Source organism: Battus philenor, unplaced genomic scaffold, assembly GCF_028537555.1.
Source record: "Battus philenor isolate CCGP_79_NKW_IND1 unplaced genomic scaffold, ilBatPhil1.0.hap1 SCAF_11, whole genome shotgun sequence".
Classification (NCBI taxonomy): Eukaryota; Metazoa; Arthropoda; class Insecta; order Lepidoptera; family Papilionidae; genus Battus; species Battus philenor.
Window position 1 is genome coordinate 12,864,682 of NW_027181673.1, and position 21,795 is coordinate 12,886,476.

Consider the following 21,795-nt stretch of genomic DNA (forward strand, 5'->3'; position numbering starts at 1 on the left):
CTTAAATCAAAACTTACATACTAAATATTTACAGATATAGATATTATTATTTTTCCTTATATAATTATAAAGAATATTTATTTGGAAAATCGTTAAATAATTTAGCCCAATATTTGCTTATAATGTAAGAGTCCGTTGCCGTCAATCGTTCGTTATTTTTTAGGCTAAAAGCTTATGATGAAACTTAACAAAAATACAAGCAAAGTTGACAGTAAAGTTTAGTTTTAGATGGCCTTGGCAGATTACCTGTAACCTAACATATGGTTAAAGGTGTAAATTGCCAAAGTTAACGAGTTACTTATATCTTCTATTATCCAAATATTTTTAAAATTTATAACCAAAAAAGTTATAATATATATAAAATTACAATTCATTGAAGTTTAGATATGTCTGGCAAGAGATTGCCACATTATAAAGTGAGATAGAATTAATGAAGTGATAGGTATATTACTTGGGAAAAGTCACAATTTTTAAATGTTGGTGCATAAGTAATGTTATAGTGTGAACACGCCTTATTTTTTTCATGCTAAATACAAACTGTGCTTTGTAGATACGTACGTAGACATCATTTATTGTTGGAAGCTATTTTAGTATACACCTATGGCACCATTCTTAAACATTAGGGCACGAGCACATTATGACACTACTTTTGCGCCACCTATTATTATAATATCATCCTTTCAACCGTAAGATGACCGCTTCTGGAAATAAGAATGCCTCATATATTTTGAATAATACCACTTTGAATCTTGCATACAGCGTGTTCTATCTTAATAAAGTCGCTTATCCACCTTTTAGGTATTTCCTTTGTTGCGCTTGCCGTTCCTTGGTATCCGCTCTAAAATCCTAAAGCTCCAGCGGATATGTGTTCCACGTTACGTCGCCTTTTACTTTTACTTCAACGTACTTCTTTTTAGCTACTTCGGTATACTTTGGTTGTTAGATGTCCACGTTTTTATTAGATCTATCTACGTCTTCCTTATCAAAGGACATATTACTCTTGCCGATCCGTGTCTTAAATTCTTATTTATTGTTATAAACCTACTGTACCAGTTACCTGCCAAAGCTACCGTGAAAACATTTCACTTTGACGTTCACGGACTCTTAAATTATAAGATGTCATATTTTTACGAATAAAGCACAAATTGTTTTCGTTTGATATTAAAGTTCAGAGAGAACTTTGACTTATTGTATACATTACATAAATAACAAATTAAAGGTAACCGTCAAATGGTTTAAATTTGGTAAAATATTATTAATAAAATTGCTTATTCCAATATAAAGTTTTTGCTTGTGAGAATATAATAGCATAAAACAGAATTTCTTTTAACAAAATTTTTAAAATGATTTATATTTACTTTTCTAATTATTATTATATAATTTGGATATTATTAAACTGACATTTGTGTGGTGTGATTTTGTCTAAAAAGTTGTTCTTTATTTACAAATAAAATATTAATCGACAAATTAACGGTAATTGTTACGTAATTGAAACGATTGTCTAATGTTTTATAATATTACTGATGCTAATATTTATTTGAATGCACAAGAAACAGTTTAAATATATGCAATATTTATAAAATCCCGTGTACATATTTAAAACCTTTTCTATTGAAAATATTATAATAATATGTCGTATTACATATAGTGTTAATTGTGAAGAACTAACAAAAGGATCATAATAAGTTTTGAAGTAATAGATAGAAAAATTTCAGGGTTCAAAGAGAACGTAATTGTAGAACATTTGTAGGTTACAGCTTATTCATTTAGTTTAGATGCTATAAAAGAATGTTCAAAAGATAATTAGCGCTATTTATGTGCACCGACATGTTATCTTTTCATTTTCCTCCATCAATATCTTCTTATTTACTTATAATTAACACGTCAATCCCTACAGTCGTTGGAATGCTCAAATAATTTATAACAGAGTCACATCACCAGCATAAAATCCTATCGTAATTTTTACTATAGTGTCACCTTCATTTGTACATCTTCTATAACCTATTACTTATGCGTATATGACTGTAATTAAGCGATGTCTCTATCGCGCGTGTATTTCACAGTGCCGTCTCTTTCCATCTTCACAATCGAACTCCAGATCAGTATCACCAGGTAGATTTGTAACACTGAAACATATTAAAGTAAATATTTAGTTTATAAAGATTGGATGTAAGAACACCTGTTCTTTATTTGAATATTGACGAAAGATAAATTAACATAGGAAGTAACATTGGAACTTGTTATGTCTATAATATTTTGAATAGCTTCCTTTCTAGAATTTCTGACGCTTACTGCTGCACGTTTAAGCCTTCCTTCTGGATTTCCAATAGGACTGTCTTTTAAGGACCTCCTTTTTGGGGATCCCCCGTACATCCCCTGTCATAGAAGGACAGGGATTATTTTTAAAGGAATAATTTTTGTCACAGACTTTATTGTTTGCGTTCTCATCTTTTTTTTATCACAAACTCTCTTAATCCTGTACATTTTTCAATTTATTTCATTCATCGCCTCACTTTAGTCACCTTACCATCAGAGTACTACAGGTTTAAATTGTGTTTTTATTTAATTGGCTTTATTTTTGCATTTCAATTTCTTTTACTTTCTATTTCGCTATCATTTCATTTTTATAATTGTCACATGTTTTAGCAATTTATCTCGACTCATACTTCGATTTTTTTTTCCTATCTACTTATTTCTTTAGGGACTTGTGGATGTTTACGCCATGCTCCTGGATTTTCAATGAGACTGGTCAGAAGCGGTCTGCATCTAGCGACGTTCGAAAATCTTTACTAGGCAATATGTCCACTACATAGGTGGACGTCTAATGCTGAGCTTACGTAGTCTCAACTCCAGAATCTAAAGGCCCTAACGGATATCTGACCCGCCCACAGTCCCTTTAACTTGATTTTTTAGAGAAATCCAGCATAGTCTTATGGATGGCTCGTTGGGTGATTGTGAACTTGCAAATCAGGCTATTACGTCATCAATGGTAACAAATTTGATGATGGAACTCTTTCATCGTATTGTACTGGCCAAGTTTCATTGATCTATATACAGTAAAATATTATTAAACTTTGTAATTAACCAGAAACGACAATAAAACGGATATAACATTAAAAATAAAGTTTGATAGTATCAATGCGAAACTGGCATTGCAAGAGATATTTCGTTCGCGAAAATGTATAAGTTTTCTTACTTAGCTGGAATAGTATCAAGAACAGCTCGCTGGCGGTTTCCTTGGTCAAGAATGCGAGGCTGTACACGAAGCCGATGATGGAGAAAACGATCTCGAAGTACAGGTATACCTTCATGAGCAGCACGTGTTTCTGCAAACGAAGAAAGGACGAATTAATAGATAGACAATAATTGTGTGTAAAAGAGTCATTACTTTATTTTTGGTAACGTTTTGAAGTTTAGTTTTCACTGAACATGTATCTATGGTTTATATTTTTCATATTAAATCAATTTACAAGATGAAAAATGAAAAAAAAAACTGTTTCATATTATAAATATATATATTATTGTGCATTTCATTAAATTATTAAACTTTTTGAAGGGTTTTCACAATGTTTACGAAAAAAACATTTTTTAATGTAAGAAATTGTTGTCTTCGCTGCACAACTATGTACTACATTCATGTACATAATTTTTCCGGTGGGAAAAAAAGCAATTGCCAATGTTTATTTGTCTGCTATAATTTGTTATTCAGTTAACATATAGTGAATTTTTTAAATGCCTGTTTTTGAGTATTCTGCCATGCGTCGCGCATGGACTTTAGGTACAATATTTTTTTTGCAATTTTCTTTTGTTATTTCCCCGCTCCTCTTTTGTCTTTCTTAAGATCTTTCGTTCATTCCTCTCTTGTCCTTCTCTTTCTCTTCCATTCGTTTTCATACCTTGCTACCTTACATACATCGCCTCTCTTTCTTCACCTTCCTTCCAGAATACAGTAACAATTCTAAATTTTTATTCTTGATCTTTATTTTACACTTTTTATATTTATTTAAGTTTAATTTTCTATTCATTTTTTATATCTTCACGATATTTACTAAAGTTTATGATTTCATGTCAATTCAAAGAGTTATGAATTCGTCTAAAAACTTAGCAAGCAATTCTGTTATTGTCATATTATTAAAAATCTTATCCATTTCACATTGCCTAGAGAGCTATTATTGTTATTGACGGTCTATCCTGTCAATTTTTGTAGTAACCAAAGATATTATTATATCTTCTTTAAGGAATACAAATTTACAATTCACTTGTTTTTGTGTATAGAGTGTTATAAATGATCTTATAACAATTACTTACGTATCTTTGCATAAAATTCATTTTTCGTGTACTAAATGTTATACTTACACTGATCCTTGAGTTAAGTAAGCTTGTAAAAAATAAAAGAGTGGTTAGTTTTCTAATGTTAAATGTGTATTATTTTGATAATGTCAAGCATATTTTTAATTTAATGTGAATCTTTTTTTATGTTGATTTGTCACAGTGGCTTATTACGAATTAGTAGATGTTTTATAAGTTTGTAGGTTTCTTCAAAATACTCCTCTTATTTTGTTATTTTGTTTTATTATGGGCAGCGGTGGTGTTATACATGTTTCAATATATAATGTTTCCACAACGTAGTACAAGATGGCGGATGGGACGCCGGAACTTAATTCGGTGCCAATAGATGGCGCTAGCAGTCGATTGATGTGCGTTATAGTCCAGTGTGGTTGGTCACACGAAAGTATTTTGCACAGTTGACATTTAAAAGAACGAATACTTACACTTATTTAGACTAAACGTAAACCTAGGAAGAATGCCACTGCTCTTTATGTTTGGTTCTTCTATACACATGCACAGATATACGTTATGTTGTATGTAAAATAAACCCACTCATTGCATGTGCCTAACGTAATTTATAAGTCTAATTTAATTAATTTTATTTAATTTTTATTTATTCATATTTTTTGTGTAACATAGAAAATAAATAGAGAAAAAAAACCAATTCATATGGCATAAGTGGAGGTCTTATCGCTCGTGTTAATATCCACCAGACAACCTTTGGATGGAGATGAGAAACATGAGGAAGAGGGGTGTTTAGGTTGTACATACAAACAAATATATACGTATCTACAAACATATACACCTACAGTATCCTATTTTAAAGACGAAGGAAGTGCCCTTTTAACATTTTTTTTAAATGCTAACAGCGGTTAATTAATTTAGTAAGTATTCGACTTTTTATAAATTACCTTATAAATCGACGTCATAATTTAAGCAAACTTTTTAATGAACGATGACCTGACATAGCTGTCCTGAACACATGGGCTTCCTTAACTAAGAAACCAGAGCAAGACGATTTTTACATTGTAATTAGTCCATTTTCTTAATTTAATTGTTTTATCGTTGTTATGAATTTACTAACCATGTGCAGGGCCACTATAAAAGTGATGGACATGGCGACCTCCAGCACGAGAGCGGTAGTGTCGGCTATCAGACGAGGGTACTCCGAAACGTCCGTTATCTCCGTGTTGCGGATGTACGATATATACATCGACAGCAACGCGGTCACGACCACCGTCAGTATCTGCAATTACAAACAAAATAATTGTTAGCAGCGGATATATATTGTAGTGTTATTTGTTATTAATTTAAAAAATACTTTTCATCCCTCGCCTGAATATTTAAATGTATGTGTTTCTGAAGATGTTAATGCTGTTAGTCCTGAAGCTTTTACAGCTTCATCGGTACTTAGTTCACGGAGCGGAAGAGTCCGAGAGCTAGATACTAAAATGTATAAATTTTACGGAGATATTTAAATGCTATTAACATTATTGTCATCAGTCATTTGCTAATACCATTGATATAAATTTTCACTAGATGGCGCTGTTACCTATTTATATATAATCCATTCACTTGATCACCATGGAAATTGAATGTATTTATTTTTTTCATTCTCGACATTAGATGTCTATAGTGTCTGCGCTGTTCGACTGTTAACAATAAAAAATTTTTGCAGAATCTATGATCTATTTATACTGACGAGTATGGAAGACACTCAAGAAAATAAAAATCATTACCAATGGATTGTGTGCATATTTTATAATTTTTATAAACTATTATATATTTTTGATACCATAAATGCACATAAATGTTAATATGTAAATAAAGGCAGCGATATGACAACTTTCGGACTGGAGTGTAGGGATAACATAACGTATTCGTCAGCTGCGCATCGAAAAGGGAAATTCCACAGAAATAAAATTGTACCTATACATCGGTATAGATACGGGTGAACATCAAACGAATATACACACTTCCATTTCGGACTTCATGTTGATATTATCTCATCTGCCTACTAGGAACAATTTTACAGGAGAATTCCCATCCACTTATAAATTAAGTCGAATAGTATCAATTACAATGTTATACTTGCACTGTTTGCGTAGTAATTTTTGCTTTTTTTTATATAAATATATATACACACACTATATATGTGTATAGGAGTATATCTTCGACATATGCGTACATACTCGTATAATTGTAACCAAAAGAAAATAATAATCAAAAAAATTCAAATCACTTGTGTCATATTCGTAACTACTAAGTAACTATTCTCTTTAAATTCAAATAGGAATTCAACTTCAAAATAACTGTATTCTAGCAGGCATGCATGCGCTTCTGAATCCTCGATTTTTTAACATGATACGTAGCATAGAGAAACTTTACTAAGTAGTAGGATACCACCGGCTCGGAACGGTGAACTACTGAGAGCCGAGAGAAACTTGAAAGTTCTTAATTTAACAATGGTAGATGTATATCTTGTAATATCAACCATGTAAAGGTCAACAAACAAAGTTCCACACATTTCGATCAACTAAAAACTTGAACACAACAAGTTTTTTTTTAATAACAAACTTTTAATTTCGATTTAAAACTAAGAAACTTTTATGAAACAAATGGTTTTAGTTATCTCGTGGAACTTAATAATAATATATGCGTACACCAAGACCCATGAAGTATTTGTTAACTTCATGAAGGCGATATTTAGCCGTTACGTGTTTATTTCTTCTATTTCTCATGTGCCTGTCATTGTTCATAATAGATTTGAAATTACGGCGCATTAATAATATAGTATTAAAAATTAATTTCGAAGCAACCATTAGAATACCAATTTTTTTTAAATATGTCTATTAGGAAAAGTCTACCTTTTGTGTTATAAATAATCATAAATTACAATTTATTTTATTAAGCATTCGATATACATCTAATAAATAAATAAAATTCACTAGCTACATTGCCTTACTGCGACGAAATATTGTACATCACTACTGACTAAAAGATCTAGAGCAATTAGAATAACCTTATCGAATGTTTATATAAACTTGCTTGTAAATGACGGATAAATACAGTAAATTTGCGAAGACGAATTAAAGTTTTCTGATGGAATTGCCTTTGATATGATTCTTACGCGTCGTCATATAAGATAAAACTGTTTTGATTTCTACACTTGTTATTGAATACGAACACTCACAAGGTTGGAATATGCGAACACGATGAGGCCTTTCCGCAGGGGAAAGCAGAAGCAACATCTGCTCAGGATCGGGATCTCGATGGAGTTGCATATTTTTTGTCTGAAAACATAAAAATTAAGTTTAACAACCATATATATCATTTGTGCACATAAACAGATCCAAATTTGTTAGAAACTAACATATAATTAGAACCCGCTATAATGGTATATCTTAACATAAAAGTTTGAAGTCAAAATCTAAATGCCACATTTCAGACAAGATAGCTCAGCAAATTCAGTGTATTTTTTCCCGGTTAATTACACTATCGTTTCGAATACAGAATGATTGGAAAAAGATTTAAAAGCTTTGCATTGTTGAAAGTTTAGCTCGTTGGCTGACATATAAATCACCTTGTATAAAGTCATCTCTCTGAAATATGTTACCTCAATCTTCTTTCTATTAGAAAACTACAGTCAGACTTCTAGCAGTACTCTTTTTACTTGGACAAATAGTTAAATATTTATTGGAATAGGGCGTTATTTTGCGGAAGTCTATCCTAAGTAAGAAATTGACCAATATTTAGCCACTTCCGCACATGCAGTGGTAGTCGTGCAACAAAGTGCACCGCCCGCCAGCCTTCTGATAAATGCGCATGCGGCAAACAATGCGAATTACACAACTGCCAACGTTAAATCAATAGACAACCACTGCATGTGCGGAAGTGGCTAAATATTGGTCCTTTTCTTACTTGGGACAGATAGTAATTAAATATCATATATGATTTGTAATATTATGTGGTAATTGTAATTTAAAAAAAAAAGCTTTTTCTTATTATATTAAGTTATTAATTATATCTGAAAACATTGATTGTTTTATAGGTTGTATTATTTACAGGAAATGAGCTATACATTCATCCGTTTAAATATCCAATCAATCTGTACATTAGATCTTGGAGACCTAGACTCAGAGACCGAAGTGTTGAAGTGCTGTCAAAACGGGCATTAATAATATTGTGCGCGCTCGCATCGAACATCTTGACGCCGAACGCCAGCTTCTGAAAACTCGACCCAAGCCCTCCTAGACACTTATAATGATAGGCAGCTTCACTGCGCTATCTGTGACCGAATCTTTAAAACTAAATTCAGTTTTGCGATTCACATTTGCGCTCACGAACGTCGAGGATATCATCATCATTAACATTAGATCAATGCAACCTTAGGGACTATTCTTCGCTTAAAATCCTTTATTTTTATTAGGATTTTTGTTAGGATTTTTTTTGACTAATCCTTTAAATTTATTTATTACTTTGACACAGTAGCACCCAAAGAAGTTATTAACATGAAAGGCGTATCTAGCCTGTTTATTTGTACTGCTATGCAATGAGAATACAATTAGCGTACATAAAAAAGTGGAAGTTTTGTTGAATACGGTTGCAATCGTGATTTGTTTGTTGTAAACGTGCACTGGGATGTCACGACCGAGCAAATTATCTGCGACGGCTAATTTTACCGCGATACATTATTATTTATTCGCTTAACTATGTGACCTTGAAACTTGTACAAGAGATAACAACGTCTTGAAACATTGAGTAACAGTATAAATTGTATCTCAAAAGTTAAATAGGTTCCCTAACTTAGCAGGTTGGGTAATAGAAAATGTTTTTTGGTACACATTTTATCAAAAGGTTTACGAATGGCAACCACGTGCCGGTAGACGACGTGGGTATATCAACCGAAGACATAATCAAGGTTTGCAAGTTCGTGTCGATCGAAGCGCAAGTACTTTTGGCCATCTTTGAGGAAGGCTTTTGCCTTGCAGTTGACTATCAGCTATTGATGTTGATTCTCCACCGATTTTATAGAACGTCTGATATATTCCCTGACTATGGTAATTAATATTTTATAAATAGATCCCCGAGGAATGAATTTTTTTTTTAAAAGAATTATATATTTCATACATTACACTATTAGGTATATATACGTTCATAATCATTTTATAATAGCACCACTTTTGGTTTTTAAAATGTAGACGATTTAATAAGATATGTTCATATTTCAAGTTGCATACTTGGTAATAAAATCTAAATGCAATTAAATTTTCACCAAGATTCCTTTGTCAATGTCAATCTCCGTTGACATTAACAGCTACACCGGGTTTGAAGTTCCAGTACTAAAGGTACAGTTGATAAAGTTCTTATATCGCTTGAACGAACGATGTATGCAGTAATTAGCAAAAGGTCCACAAGTGGGGACCTCGACTCAGGCTGTCGCTAGAAATTCGTTTAGCTTTTCTATTTGAAATAGTCCAAGACGGCTGAATCCTAGAATCAATTATCATTGAATATTTTTTTAATTTAAAATAAAGTTGTTAAAAAGTTAAAATTATGAATTGAATTAACATTAAAAGTAAAGTAATTAGTCTAATACAGTGACGAAGATGTATGTAGCAACTTCCCTTGACCCCTTGACCTTTGCAATCTAAAACATTTTTTTTAAAACACCCGGATTCTCTAGATACGCATAGGATAATCGACAGTACCGGTCACTAGAGAGAGAGAGAGAGAGAGTTAGCTAAGTTTACGCCTTTGCAAAAATTTTAACTCTAAGGTAAAGTTTGATGTCTTCTACAGAATAAATAAAAAGTTATATGTCTACATTTTTGTTAGGTTGTTTAACAGACTTTACTTTTAGACTTTGTTCTACATTTTGCACATCGTTTTTATTTTTCCGCTGTTGAAACACGTGCATAGAGGCAGTGCAAAGCTACAATGGTCAATACGTCTATACGTTATTTTTTTATACAATAACTTATGTAAACATTATCATAGATAGAGTTTGGTCTCCGAGTATCTAGAGTTAAATCGGTTCAAGTTGATATAAATGTTCAACCGGTGACAATTTAAGTTAAATAACTTAACTTAAATGCACCTTAATCACAAGCAATATCGGAATCTAAAGACTACGATAAGTATGATAGTGTCAATTGAAAAAAAAATTTATCATCAAGTCTCGCACTTAAATTACGATTTAATAGAAGTCATACTAAAATTTGAGTGTTAAGAGGATTTATATTAATGATAAATTTATTAAATAAAACAATTTGGTTAAACAAAACGTATTAACATGACCAGTTATCGGTTATTGACCATTAGAAACAACAAGAGAGGATGCGCTCTTCCGGTGATACTGTGTTTAAATTTGTCAATATGGACAGATACATCTATATATCTTCAATTATTATAAAAACAGGTTTATTGTTGATTTAAGTACTTTATATCTATTTAAAATAAACAGAGAAACATTATTCAAAAGATGCGAGTATCAGTAATGTTAACATATAACTACAAGAAGGTATAAAAAGTCATAGCTTCCTGATAATGATTATTGGAAAAGAATGTCTGCCATAGGCTCACTGCTGTTAAAATTTCAATTCTCCACGAGGTCATTATCATTTAACAATACTCGATAATTCTTCACCGTTAAATGCCAGTATTTATAATACAAGAAGCAAACACAAAGTTTGTATAAATAAGAAGACTTTATACACGATTTAAAAGAGTTTATTAATCTTTCTATCGGCAAATAAAAAAAAGGATCCAAGATACATTCATAAAGCTTATATTGATAGATTTATAGAAAAAAAAATAATGAACTTTCAATGCTCGAGGTTAATACACTAAAAGTTACTTCATAGAACAGAGCACATTATAAGAATGTGTTCATATCCAGGCTATTTTAATATATAAATAGAATGAAAATGTAATTTTGAATATTTTCTTAATAAAATATTTAGTTGCACGGAGTTTATTTCGCTTGTTATCCTTTGGTTGTCATATTTATAATCCGGACAGAAGGTAGACTCAACTCAATATCGATAAAATAATCTGTATTTTATTCAATAACGTACAAATATCTATGCAATCGGAATCCAGGTTCCCATTGTCAAAGAAGTGTAAGTTTAACATGCTATATCATTATAGTAAATATTTACATTCGCTTTGTAATATGTACAAACTTAAGCTAAGTGTAAGACAACTTCTTAACGGTGAAATAAAGTTTAAAAAGATTTTGCTTAAACATTAATTATCGGAATACAACCCTTTCGATCGTAGTAAAGTATATATAATCTCTATGAAGTTTCTAAAAATTGTTGATTTATAATATATGACATTTTAAATAAATTAAACGATTCATATTTTACTGTTTTGAAAATAATTTTACATTTCCATTACAACAATTAAACTTAGAGACAGTTCCTGAATGATAGTAACTGTACTTTGAACGAAACGACCTTTGCTCTCTTTGAACGTTAATATTACTGTGTTTATGTATATGACATCCTTATTATTCGTTCGATTGACAAACGTAAAATGTAGAGTCATTCAGTCGCCGTTATTTCCATATAGATATCCACTGCAAGGCATAGGGCTCCCCCAAAGATATCTATGGTGGGATAAAACATAAACGCTACGCTTGGCAGGCGGTTTGGCGATCGCAGTGTGGTATTAGGTACGCTGAGGATACTACTACCCATCCTTTGGAAAGGTGTTTGTGAACGGTGACAGTCTTATATCCTGTATCCCGGGAATCGAATCAACGACCTGCGATTGCAAGTCACAGCCCTTTACCACTGCTACTAATTTATACAGTACATAGATAAAATATTAATTTATTTTATTTATTATAGATAACTTATATCTGGTACATATTTATATATTAATACATTATTATAAAATCACGAAATACACCCTAGAGTTAACTAACATATTACAAATTGGTCATGACATACATGTCATTACATGATATTACATATAATGTTTAAAATAACAGAGGAGAATGATATTAATATGTAGTGTATTCTAAATGTATTTATGTATTGTGTAATTAATGTTTTATTACCAGTATAATATGTAGTTAAAAATAAAATTTGAAGATAGAATAGCGAGACATTCTAAGAAGAAGGCTCAACCAATTTGCACAGTATATATAAACTTAATAACATAGTATTCTATTTAATTAAAAAAAATGTAAAGTTACGATGATTTGTAACTTTATTGTAATTATCTTGAGGAAAACTGAATTCCAAGAACACAGATTTTATTGGTTCATACGTGGTTTGAAGATATAAGCACAACGCATATAGAAACTGGTCATGACCTTTATAAAGTTGATTATAATATTCCATCCTTTTAACAATACCTAATGTTAATATATAGCAATAATATCATACTTTACAACTTCCAGAGCTATTTGATGGTTAAAAAAAGTTTATAAGGTCCACTTAAAAGAATAAGCATTCTGGAGCGCTCAAAAATATAAAAACAGTTGCAAAACACATATTTATTACCAAATAATAACAAGCATTACTGTAATTTAGTTATACATATACAGGGTGAACAAAAGTAGGTAATAAAAACTCTAAAGCGGTGGATATATAGCTCATATTATTATACATTATCCAAAAATCAGTGTTTTCAGGTATAAATAACGTGAAAAGAATAGTTTCATAAATCAGGTAACTACATTTTAAAATTAATTATTGTTTAATATCTATCCCTATAGACTTTGGAAGTAAATTGCCTGAATCATTTTAATAAAAAAGTAATAAATTGTCAAAAAAAGATTTAAAGGCGCGAATGTATAGCTAATTTACTAAGACGTGAACTATACATTCTCTCTTTTAAAAATCTAAAACTTGTTATTGTATCAAAAACTTAACTAATGTCATCAGATTAAAGTCATGCCGTATCAAAAGCCTGCATCGTTACTATAAAACTAACCTAATTGACGTATTTCTTTTGAGATAATAAATTTGGTTGTCGCGCTATATTATTATGTATTACAGTTTTTTTAAATTTTCCTCACTTACGAATTTAAAGTGGTTGTGTAAATAAGTACAATAATCGCGTCTTAAATTACAAATATACTTATCAGCGGATCGCAGTTTCTGCTTCTCGTTGCAAGTTTACATTGGGATAAGGCGGTTTTCACATTAATTGGTGTTATCACCAATCAAATACAGATGTTGTGTTTAAATAGAATAAACAAACATTTACAGTTCAGTTCGCGGGGAAATTATACGTTCATTACTATCCGTGCTCGTTATTATTTTAATTATATGCGTAGATTATAACAGAAATTCCCGGTGATTGTGATAATGAAACTGGTGAACAAGGGAAATTTTATTGTTTAAGACGGATAAAAAAAAAATTTAAGAGTTACTTTTTAGTGACTAAGTTTTTATTTGTTAGTCGAAAAATTCTCAAGTGGCAATCGCAAGCCGGTTGACTCAGCGTGGGTAGGCTTACCACTAAGTGGACCGACGACATAATGTCGCGGAAAATTACTGGATGTGGTCAGGGGAGGATCGGTCATCGTGGCGATTTTTAGAAGAGACCTATACCTTGCAGTGGGTGTACATCGTCTGAAAAGAACAAAAATTAAGAATCTGGAGGCTATGGGTATGAAGTTGCAATATCTTGGTATCAGTAATTGAATCTTTCAGTTTTACAAAATAAAGAACTATTTCAATTACACAATCGAATCTGCCTTTTTCCTCTGACCTAGTCTTATCTCGTTTATAAAAAATCTTTTGCATCCTTCATGAGGTTCACCCCTCTCAAATTTTATCATCTATATTTTTATTCTCTTTGTTGTTCTCTCTCCGTTATCCTTCCCTGATGCCATAAGTTCAGTGATTTTCTGAATAATGCAGCGCCATTGAGAAGTAAACAGCGTTGCATTTTGTTCTTCGACATGATCTCTCGTGTACCTATCAACCTTCTGTGTTCTTGTTTCAATTAAATTTGTTTATAAAAATCTTTCGAGGCCTTCGTGAGGTTCGTCTATTTCATATTTTTACGCTTCTTCTGTTTTTTTTATTCTCTCTGTTCTTTTCTCTTCTTTCTTTATCTTACCCTCATACCATAAGTTCAGTGATTTCCCGAATGATGCAACGCCAAAGAAGTAAACAGCGTTTCATGTTGTTCTTTGACGCGACCTCTCATGTCCCTATCAATCTTCTGTGCTCCTATTTCAATAAAGTTTTCACTCTTATTTTATCACATGGCCTTCTTTTTTACCACTTTAGTCTTAATTTATTTATTTGCGGCTTTACCAATTTTGTGACATCCTCAGCTTCTCATTCATTCCATTGTATTCCGTTATTTTATTTAAAGGTCTGTATAATAAAATAAAATAAATAAAATAATGCTTTATTCTACATTCTTCTTTCAGGTCTTTCTTATCTCGTTTTTACAGTGACCAATTAAGAAATGGTATTACTAGTTACTCTTATATTCTTCTTCTTAGATGTAATCAATCATTCGCATGTCCATTTGGACTCTATTCATATATATGCTTTCGTTTTTGCTTTGATGTTGCTATAAATTCGGAATCTAAAGCTATTTACTAAGCTTTCTTTGCACGGTGTCCAGATTATTCTTATGTGCGTTCTGTTCTTGTATTAAATGCTTTATTTAGTTTCGATTCATAATCATCAGCTTGTTAGCTGATAGGTGCTCATGGTGGAAAGCCTACTCACGCCGCTTCTACTCGGCTCGTGTGCCTTTCAGCTCTTCAGACGAGAAAATTCATCGAGCTGCTTCGGTAACCTTGGTTCTTCTACAATTCTCCTCTTTTCTAATTTCACTTGTCAAGTGGGTTCGTGTGAATCAAGCCGCTGTCTGCGTATAGCGCAATCGTTGGCTTCACAAAGACGCGCGTGATGTCAGATTAACTATAGAGGTTAAACTTCTAACCACAATACACGCGATTGTTAATTCGTATTTTGCAACGTGTACGACGGAGGTAATCAAAACTTTGTACTAAATGATCGGTTGCAGTCTCTTCATGATGTACAAGTTATAGGCGATTAGCGCTTTACATTAAAAATGGATTTTATTTACACGTATTTCTATTCATATTTTTATTTTCTTATAATGCTATAGACCAGTGCTTCCCAAAGTAGTCTATATCGACCCCTATGTCTATGACAATCTGCAAGGGGTCTACGTCAGCGAAATAAAATTTGGGAGTCCATGAAACGAAAATGGGGGTCCACGTTAGTAGATCTCAACATATACACTGATAGTACCTATTTACTTACATCATACTATCTTTTAATATCAAAACATTTACGTTATTTATAAAAGTACCTAGAAGTAGTATTTTGTGTAGTTTTAATTTAAATTCAATTAAAAAATGTATAAGTTAACAGTTTTAACTTTAAATTTTTAACACTGAACTTCACTACAGTTAGAAATTTACAGGAAATCAATATCAGGTAAGTAGGGGGTCTACCTAACACGGAAAAAACAATGCAAATGGTTTACGACACAAAAAAGTTTGGGGACCTCTGCTATAGACCAATAATTTTTAGTGGAATGAAGTCTGCAAGAACAAATAGTAAGCAATAAATAATATTAAAATATAATAATTCTAATTTTGAAAACGATTGTTTTTTCTATATTAACATTACGTTATTTATTATTTCTGAAACCATTGATTTTAGGATTAGGTGTGGTATACAGCAAATAAGCTGTACATTCATCCCCTATAAAGCTTTTAACCAATCACGATATGTAATATTTCACATGACATATATTTACTTTAATTTATTTATTACGTAGAAAACATGATCGGTTTAAATTACCGGTAATGTTTGCATTGGTCTGTGAATGGCCTGTATCGCCTAGATCTAAGTGGGCAGCACCTACATACAATTTAAAAGAATAATCTCCTCAAGATAAGAAGAGAAGATGAACGAAAGAATGATGATACTAGAAAAGAAGAACTTCGGTAATCTGTCATTCTCTTATCACTCACACCGTTGGCCGTTAGAGTGTGGCAATCACAAACACATATCTCACGGTACGCTGCGCGGGGAACTATGCCGTAACTGCCGCAATCTTTGAAATATCACCTGAAGATAGAGAGAGATGAAACGATACAGTCGTTTCAATTTCCGAGAGCAAAACAGTGTCGTTGACATGATGCGTCTCAAGTTATTATGGATGTGAAGAAACATTTCAGTTAACGCTTAGTTAGTAATTTGAGATACAAGACATTACATTCGTACAGACACACCTTTGTGTAAATATTCTAAGATTTCTAAGTAACGAATATCATTTTATTTTTAATTGTTTAACAATCTATTTTTATATCTGTGTATTGTAAAGACTATATTATCTAAACTCTTTTTAAAATACCTGAATAAATGTTTTAGAATGTAAATTTAAAACGTACTGGACATCATATTTTTATTCTATGAAAACCTTCTGTAACATATTACGAAACATCTAGAAACATATCAATGAAATCATTAGCCGTTCTCGAGTATAGGCTTGACTAAAAGAGATACGGATTCGTTCATACTAGATTTTTTATTTGAATTTTCGTTATTTAGTAACGCAACATTTATTATTTAATTTTTTACACATGTTTTATAGCAAATCCGATAACAATGCCGTATCTACGTGAAATGATGTCGTAAATTCACATAGTTGAATCATCTCTTTATTATAATTTTTATATCCGCTTCGTTTGTTTACGGCCTAGAAGTTTTCCAGGCGTTTTATCTAATCGACCTAAATGACTTTTATGTATGAAACATGTATACAAAATTTGCTTATCCTCATTAGAATGTTTACTTATGCCGCTTCATTAACATGAATCTGTTTAAATAGCGGTCGTAACAAAAGAGATAAACATTACAAATTATGCACAATTTGTTTTTTATCAGTCATGCCAGTAAAAGATAACACGGCAAAAAAGTTTATATATTTGTTTATATTATACATTTGTTTACGTACACAAGCATGCAATAGATATCACAATTAAGTGTCTAAAATTAAATATAATAAATATACGAGTCTTAAGAAGGGAGGAAGGACCTATGCGTGCTATGCTATGAGAATTCTCTGCGATATCAAATCAGGATTCAGGGGGTTTGTTGACAACCGAAGGTGACAGACAAGCGCTTTCATGAGTTGAAGTAGCAGTGGGGAGACCAAAAAGTGCGGAGATATTATGGTCGCTGGCGCTTTAAGGTTTTGGAGCGGAGACCAGAGACCAACATGGACAATGGCGTACACCCACAGGTCGAGTAAAGACGCTTTATGCTATATCCACCAGCATACGTCATACAGCTGTAAGGATGATGATAATCATGAAGGAACACCATGAACGACAATACCATAAATAAATTAAACTTATGTTAAAACACTTTTAAACAAAACAACGCTATTTTTCTACCACCGTGAAAGTATTTCGTGACTTTCATACTATTACTATTACCCGCCTTTATATAGACTAAAGGTTGAAAGAAAATCTATGTCAGAAGGCGTGTGCAATTTGCAAGTACGAGAAATAAAATTGTTGTCGAAGTAATTAATCCTCTGAAAGAGGGACATACAATAATTATCTATAGAAATAAATAATATTGGTATGTCTGTTAGTCTTATTAAAATTACTGCTTTTTAGTATATGCATTTAAATATATATATAGTACATATACGAAATTAACATTTTTTTTTTCATTTTTGTCTGTCTATCTGTTTGGGCTAATCTCTGAAATGGTTGTATCAATTTTGACGGGATTTATATTGACAGGTAGCTTATATAATAAGGAGTAACTTAGTCTTATTTTTAAAAAAATTCTTTAACAAAAACTAAGTAAACTAAATTTTTTTGTTAAATTCATCGCGGGCACAGCTAGTTTCATAAAAAGCACTTATTGATATAGTAACGTCTTTGTACATAATTAAGTCTTAGTTATGTACAAAGCTACTATAAGATAGGTATACGATAACATTCATTAATACATATGATTAGTTATTAGTGAATAAAATGTGAAAGTTATTTTTTATAAGAAACTATTGTCAGAGAATGTTAAAAGCTGGTTGCTTTAAATTGGTGCTACTGGATATCCAACATTGGATGTTTTGATGATGAAGTAGCCATCGGGTGTTTTAATTGAAAGGAACCTTTTTTTGGGAATACCTACTTGACTACGAGTAAGTATAGCTAGTCATCCGTCTCACTTGCTTAATGATTTTTAACACTCAAGTACAGTACGTATCCTAAACCTCTTATGTTCCATTCCCTTCTATGTAACATATATTTTCATATTCAGAGTCCACTTTCGAATGGCACACAATCAAATTGCCCCCCAGCGGGGCTTCACGTTGGGAAATACTGCTCTAGAACAAATTTATGAACACAAGACTTTTCATATTTCGCTGTTAAAATATATCGATCTCAGAATTTTTTAAACGAAAAATTTATTAGTGCTGACATTTAAATGTAATCTAGATATGTAAAAATATAATCATATAAAGATCACTATTTTTTATGATCACGTTAATTTTTTTTTTAATTTGTTTTGTTTGTAAAAATTTCAGCAATCATTGAGTGTTTGTGGCATATGTTTCGAAAGTCCACGTTGTACGTATAGTCAACATATCCATGATTCATGGTTTACTCTAAATAAACATGATGATAATTTGGAGTCCCTATAACAATCCATACGATTGATAGTGAAGATTTTTCTAAAAGAAAGGGTGCGTGCTGCTATTTATAACGCAAAATAATTTTTTCTTTGTAATATTATTTATGGCAAAACTAAGTAAATAGGTGAAAAGCTTTTCCTTCACCCTTTTTCAAGCATAAGTTCTATAAGTAATTAATTTTTTTTGTATTTCATTTACATTGCGTACAATTTTAACACTTGTAACAAGTTATTTTAGTTACGTAAAGGTATATGCAAATAAGTGAATTGTTACATTGTGCTTTCCTACATTCGTTCGCGTCCAATATTGGGGCACATGCAATTAGTTGGCTGGCTACGATGTGCTAATATCACGATTAACTGAAATTTATTCGGTATTCCATACAACTGAAATTGCGACATGCATAAAACGGCAAAAACAATAAATTTCCGCGACTATATATACATATTTATATATATATATATATATATATATATATATATATATATATATATATATATATTAGTGAACTATTTAAGATTGTATCTTAAATAGTGAACTGTTTAAGATTGTATCCCGGGAATCGAACCCTCGACCTACGACCGCATGTCTTAGTTCACTACAGCTGGGCTATCACTGCTTTATATAATTAGCAGTCTTTAATTAATTACAAATTTAAGTGCTAATTGCTATTAAAAGATAAACGAAAATAATGATTAAACTAACATTTTAGAAAAATTAAAATGTAAAGTAATATTTTATTAACTAGAAATTATTGAACGTTCATCTGATGGTTAGTACTGATTATTACAGTTTATTACATGTAATTAGCTTTTTAATTTCGCATGCTATATAGCTCTTTGACCAAAAGTACGTTAAAAATAGCACACAATGTTTTTTTTTCGGAATTCAACGCAGATATCTGCTAAATAATTAACACATTCTTCATTGTTATAGAACATATAGGAAGGAAGCAGATTAAAGGAAGATAAAATATAAAAAGAGGAAAATAAAATTGTTTCCCAGTAAAAAAAAATCACACTTTGTGTATTGCGATTGTCATCGAACGCGCTGGGAACGGTCTCGTTCAAACTCAAATAGGAAGCGACCGGAGTAAACAGTTCAGCTGCCGGCTTCCTAACATTTCGTTCGCTAAAGGAAATATTATTGTTTCGAAATCAATTGTTTCCGTTACAAATCGACCGTGGAGCGCAAACAAGCAGTTGTAATGATGGAAAACAATCCGTTGGTAATAAAAACAGGCCTCCTTACGTATTCTGCTCGTCGCGTCCACTTTCCCATGACCCTCGTATTGTGTGCCACTTGTTAATTGGGCCAATCTCTAGTCGCTGGCGTCATTCATGAGCGAAAGCGTTTCACCTTATCCTTTTGTAAAGAACGATAAAAAAGAAAAGCAATGTGTGCTATCCTATATAATTAAATTTGTTATTAAATGGTGCTAATTTGAACGTATTCTTTGTCTTTGTAACAGACCAATGAGATAAGTATACACGGCAACTGGTTAAATGTGTAAAAGCGTTAAAAATGTATTATAACTCATTTACTGTGAATTAATGTATGATACATATTTTTCAAAAATCAAATAGTTTTAGAAATAATAAATAAATGAATATTAATATAGTAGTAAGAAAAAACATTTTCAAAATTCGAATTACTATGTATTAAAATGAATTATTTTTTACTCTCTGTACTAACTGACTTTGAACTGTCGGGACAGATAGTAAACAATATTTAATAGTTACTTGTCGTATCCTGATATATAGTTTTCCTCTAAGACTTTTTGGATCAGCGTGTGAAGATTGGGGCCTATCATGGACGTTTGAAGCTATACCTACTACGAATATGATTTAAATAAGCATAAAAAACATACATAGTAACAACATCTTTACGAGACGATCGATAGCTCGAAGAATTGCTCGTCTAAAATGGCAGCGGATGAAGCACTTCGCTCGTGCAGACGATGACTGTTGGGATCAAAATTCAGGAGTAAAGATCACGTGTCGGTAGACGCAGCGTGGTCAAGCGCCCCTAGGGCTGCAAAAGAGCGGTCATCCTGGAGATTTTTGGGTTGGTCTATGCCTTGCAGTGGGCTTCTATCAGCTGATATGATGACGAGAATAAAATAGAATCACAAGATACCGTAAGCTTCCTCAAGATACAGAAGACAAAAATATTTAACATGTTTAAAGTACCTCGGAATACTATGTCATATGAAAGTCCAACATATATATAGTTTCAATGAAAACTATATATTTTAATTAGAGTAATATGGACATAGAAATAGACATTACTAGTACGATGCGAGATATTATAAAAATGCCTATGACCTGCGACCAGCAAAAAAATTATGATAAAAACACTTCGAAGAGGCCTTGAAGTTTTTGTTTCGGAAATTATAATAAAAAAAGTTTGATATACAGGTGTGTGTTAAATACAATAATATTAAACAATGTTATTTTTTATCTGTGCAGGGTTGGTATTTCCAAAGATTACACGGTATTGTGTTTTACCCAAAAAAATTGAAGCAATGGATTGAATTATTTTTTTATGGAAGATTTATTATTTGTTTATATGATGAGAATAAAAGCCTGTAGCAAATAGGCTTACATCTCGTTAGTTTAATAACAACCAAATTTACTTCGACGACTTTAACTATCGATTTTACGGTAAAATAAACAATCACTATATTAAATTTAAATATTTTTTATTTGTTCATAGATAGATAAACACGTAAAGCTTTTTTAATTTCATATTATTATGTATATAAGCTGTTAGCAATGTTTA

The 21,795-nt window shown here is 31.6% G+C and overlaps 1 protein-coding gene across 1 annotated transcript in view; it reads right to left on the bottom strand.

Annotated features, from left to right (window-relative positions):
- Nucleotides 1-704: 704 nt before the first annotated feature.
- LOC137930181 (uncharacterized) overlaps nucleotides 705-21,795 on the bottom strand; it is a 36,315-nt gene continuing 15,224 nt past the window's right edge. Inside the window, exons 2-5 of the mRNA XM_068773346.1 lie at nucleotides 7,523-7,622; nucleotides 5,414-5,575; nucleotides 3,197-3,326; nucleotides 705-2,126 (exon numbers count right to left, since the gene is read on the bottom strand). Of these exons, the coding sequence (XP_068629447.1) occupies nucleotides 2,029-2,126; nucleotides 3,197-3,326; nucleotides 5,414-5,575; nucleotides 7,523-7,622 (490 nt within the window). The 3' untranslated portion in view covers nucleotides 705-2,028. The remainder of the gene's footprint in view (nucleotides 2,127-3,196; nucleotides 3,327-5,413; nucleotides 5,576-7,522; nucleotides 7,623-21,795) is intronic.